General features: G+C 45.8%; 1 protein-coding gene across 1 annotated transcript; it reads left to right on the top strand.

Moving 5' to 3' along the window:
* Nucleotide 1: 1 nt before the first annotated feature.
* Nucleotides 2-313, top strand: PUNSTDRAFT_22454 (uncharacterized protein; the record flags this gene model as incomplete). The annotated part of the gene is made up of 1 exon (XM_007386019.1): nucleotides 2-313. A coding segment is annotated over one exon (312 nt), but the record flags the coding sequence as incomplete, so codon positions are not given.
* Between the last annotated feature and the right edge of the window lie 3099 nt (nucleotides 314-3412).

Raw genomic sequence — 3412 nt, 5'->3', positions numbered from 1 at the left:
TGCTGCGAACGTTTTGATAGACTCCGGTGCGACGGGTCTAGTCATCAATCAGCAATTTGTGTTGAAAAACGCAATATGGTTTGATCGCGTTGATAAACCATTCAAGATGCAAGGATTTAACGAAGCGACGTATGTCTGCAAATACAAGACGGACCTCATCCTGGAAATAGATGACGGTCAAGGCAACATACACAAGGAGAAGAACAGATTCTACGTCGGGGATATCGGGAATACCGACGTAGTCTTAGGAACGGACTGGCTGATTGAACACAACCCCGAAATTGATTGGAAACGGTACACCATCAAGATGACGAGGTGTCCGGAAGAATGCCGCACGAAACCGCCCATCACCATCCAAGCAAACCATGATCTCATACAAGACATCAAGGGAGCTTTGACAAAGGTACGACGGTTAAGAACTGACAAGGAAGTCAAGAAATACGAAGCACCAGTATCCATCCAAGAGGATGAAGATGACGAAGAAGAAATGATACAATACGCGATTGAAGAAATGAAGGTACGAAAAATGCAGGTGCTAACAATTAAAGAATTACAGGAACGAAACGACAGGAAGTACTCAAATATGGCGCAGAAATTGGCGCAAGAAACAAGCAAAGACAAGAAGGAAAAGTCCACAGAAGAAATGATACCCACCGAATACCATGAATATCTCGACATTTTTGACAAGAAGAAATCGGAAAGGTTCCCAAAGCCGAAGCCATGGGACCACGAGATAAACCTGAAGGAATCATTCAAACCGAAATCGGCCAAAGCATATCCGCTTTTCGGCACGGAACGGAATGAATTGGACAACTGGATCAAGGAACAGCTGGACAAAGGATACATACGACCATCGAAATCACCGCAAGCATCACCGTTCTTCTTCGTAGGAAAGAAAGATGGGAAGCTACGACCAACGCAAGATTATCGATACCTGAACGAACACACGGTCAAGGATGCGTTTCCACTACCATTAATTCAAGAATTGGTAGACCGACTCAAGGATGCAAAGTACTATTCAAAGCTGGATCTACGCTGGGGATACAACAACATCCTGATCAAGGACGGGGACCAATGGAAAGCCGCATTCTCGACACCGAAGGGATTGTATGAACCGTTAGTCATGTACTTCGGTTTATGCAACTCGCCAGCAACATTCCAACGAATGATGAACGAACTATTTGAACCGCTGATTAACCAAGGAGTGGTAGCGGTATACCTGGACGACATTCTGGTATTCACGAAGACAAAGGACGAACACAAGGAAGTGATGAAGAAGGTCCTCAAGATACTTCAAGAAAACGATCTCTTCGTTAAACCCGAAAAGTGCGAATTCGAGAAAGAAGAAATCGAGTATCTCGGACTTATCATCAAGCAAGGACATATCGCTATGGACCCTGTCAAGGTGAAGGGAATCATGGAATGGCCGGTACCGCAGAAGGTGAAACAAGTGCAAGCGTTTCTCGGATTCTGCAACTTTTACCGACGATTCATTGAAGGATTTTCCAAGATCGCGAGACCACTACACGAACTCACCAAGAAGGATAAAGAATGGAACTGGTCGGAGGAATGCCAGCGAGCATTTGAAGAATTAAAGAACCAATTCATCAAGACACCAATGCTCGCGATGCCGGACCCGGACAGACCAATGAGGATAGAATGTGATGCGTCGGATTATGCCTATGGTGCAGTCCTCTCTCAACTGATGGATGACGACCTATGGCACCCCGTTGCATACATTTCAAAATCGCTCACACCGACGGAACGAAATTACGATGTCCACGACAAGGAACTGCTCGCGATAATCAATTCGCTGGAAGCATGGAGGCATTACCTAGAAGGATGCAAGTACAAAATTGAAATATGGACGGACCACAAGAACTTGGAGTACTTTCAGAAATCGCAGAAACTATCAAGAAGGCAAGCACGATGGGCACAGTTTCTCACTAGGTTCGACTTCGAACTAGTGCACAAACCCGGAAAGACCAACAAGGCCGACGAACTATCAAGACGAGAAGATCACAAGACAGGAGTAGAAGATGACAACAAGGACGTGATACTCCTACCGACGACGATGTTCAAGGCACGATTTATAGGAAGAAGACAACACGATGACAAGCAGCGGATGATCATCAGGAAAATACGAATAAAGAACGAAGACGACGATTGGGAGCAACGCATCAGAAGCAACGACAAATACGACGAAGAAGTAACGAAAGCGATAGAAACGATCAAAGCCGCAGGATCGGAAAGCCTCGCAAAAGGCATGAAGGAATGGAACACCGAAGACGGTATAATCCTTTACAGAGGAAAGGTATACATACCGAAAGACGAAGAATTACGACGAGACATCGTGAAGGAATACCACGACTCGAAGATAGGAGGACACCCAGGAAGATACAAGACGATGGAACTAGTACAGCGGAACTACTGGTGGCCAGGGATGTCGACGTTTGTCAAGAAATACGTTGACGGATGTGCAACATGTCAAGAAACGAAAATCAGGAACAACCCGACCAAGGAACCGATACACCCGACGGAGATACCCGAGTACGCATTTCACACCATTAATATCGACTTTGTAACGGATTTACCGTTATGCAAAGGGAAAGATTCAATCTGTGTTATCACAGATCATCTCTCCAAGAGCATGATTGTAGAACCGTGTACGAAGACGATAAATGCGGATGAAACGGCGGAAATCATACTGCGAAGAGTATTCAGCCAACGCGAAATATCCAAGAAGATCATCTCGGATAGAGGACCACAATTCGCATCAAGAGTTATGAAAAGTATACTTACCGGAATGGGAGTTAGGTCGGCGCTATCCACGGCATATCACCCTCAAACGAACGGAGCGGTCGAAAGACTGAATCAAGAACTGGAACAATACCTGCGGGTGTTCTGCAACCGAAACCAGAACAATTGGGTAGAACTGCTACCATATGCAGAACTGTCACACAACATCAAAGAGCATGCGATTACCAAGAAGTCGCCGTTTGAAATACTGAATGGCAGGAAACCGGAATGGCCGACAGCCTTCAGGGCACAGGGCAATATGCAGTCGGCAGAAGACAGGATAAAGCAAATAAACGATGCACGACAAGAAGCACAAGCAGCAATGAAGATAGCCGCTGATTCGATTCAATTGAAAGAATCGATACACGGGATCACAGGACCGCATTTCAAGAAAGGCGACGAAGTATGGCTTGAAGGGAAGAACCTCAAGAACAATTACCCAACAGCCAAGCTGGCACCAAAGCGATTCGGGCCGTTCAAGATAGAAGACGAAGTAGGAACCGGTGCATTCAAGCTGAAACTACCCAGGACATGGAAGATACATCCTGTGTTTCATACATCGCTTCTAACACCGTACACGCGGACGAAAGAATACGGCGAGTCACACCAGAAA

Source organism: Punctularia strigosozonata (genome assembly GCF_000264995.1).
Source record: "Punctularia strigosozonata HHB-11173 SS5 unplaced genomic scaffold PUNSTscaffold_10, whole genome shotgun sequence".
NCBI classification, from domain to species: domain Eukaryota; kingdom Fungi; phylum Basidiomycota; class Agaricomycetes; order Corticiales; family Punctulariaceae; genus Punctularia; species Punctularia strigosozonata.
The sequence above is the reverse complement of the archived record's forward strand: the minus strand, read 5'-3'. Positions and strand labels throughout refer to the sequence as shown.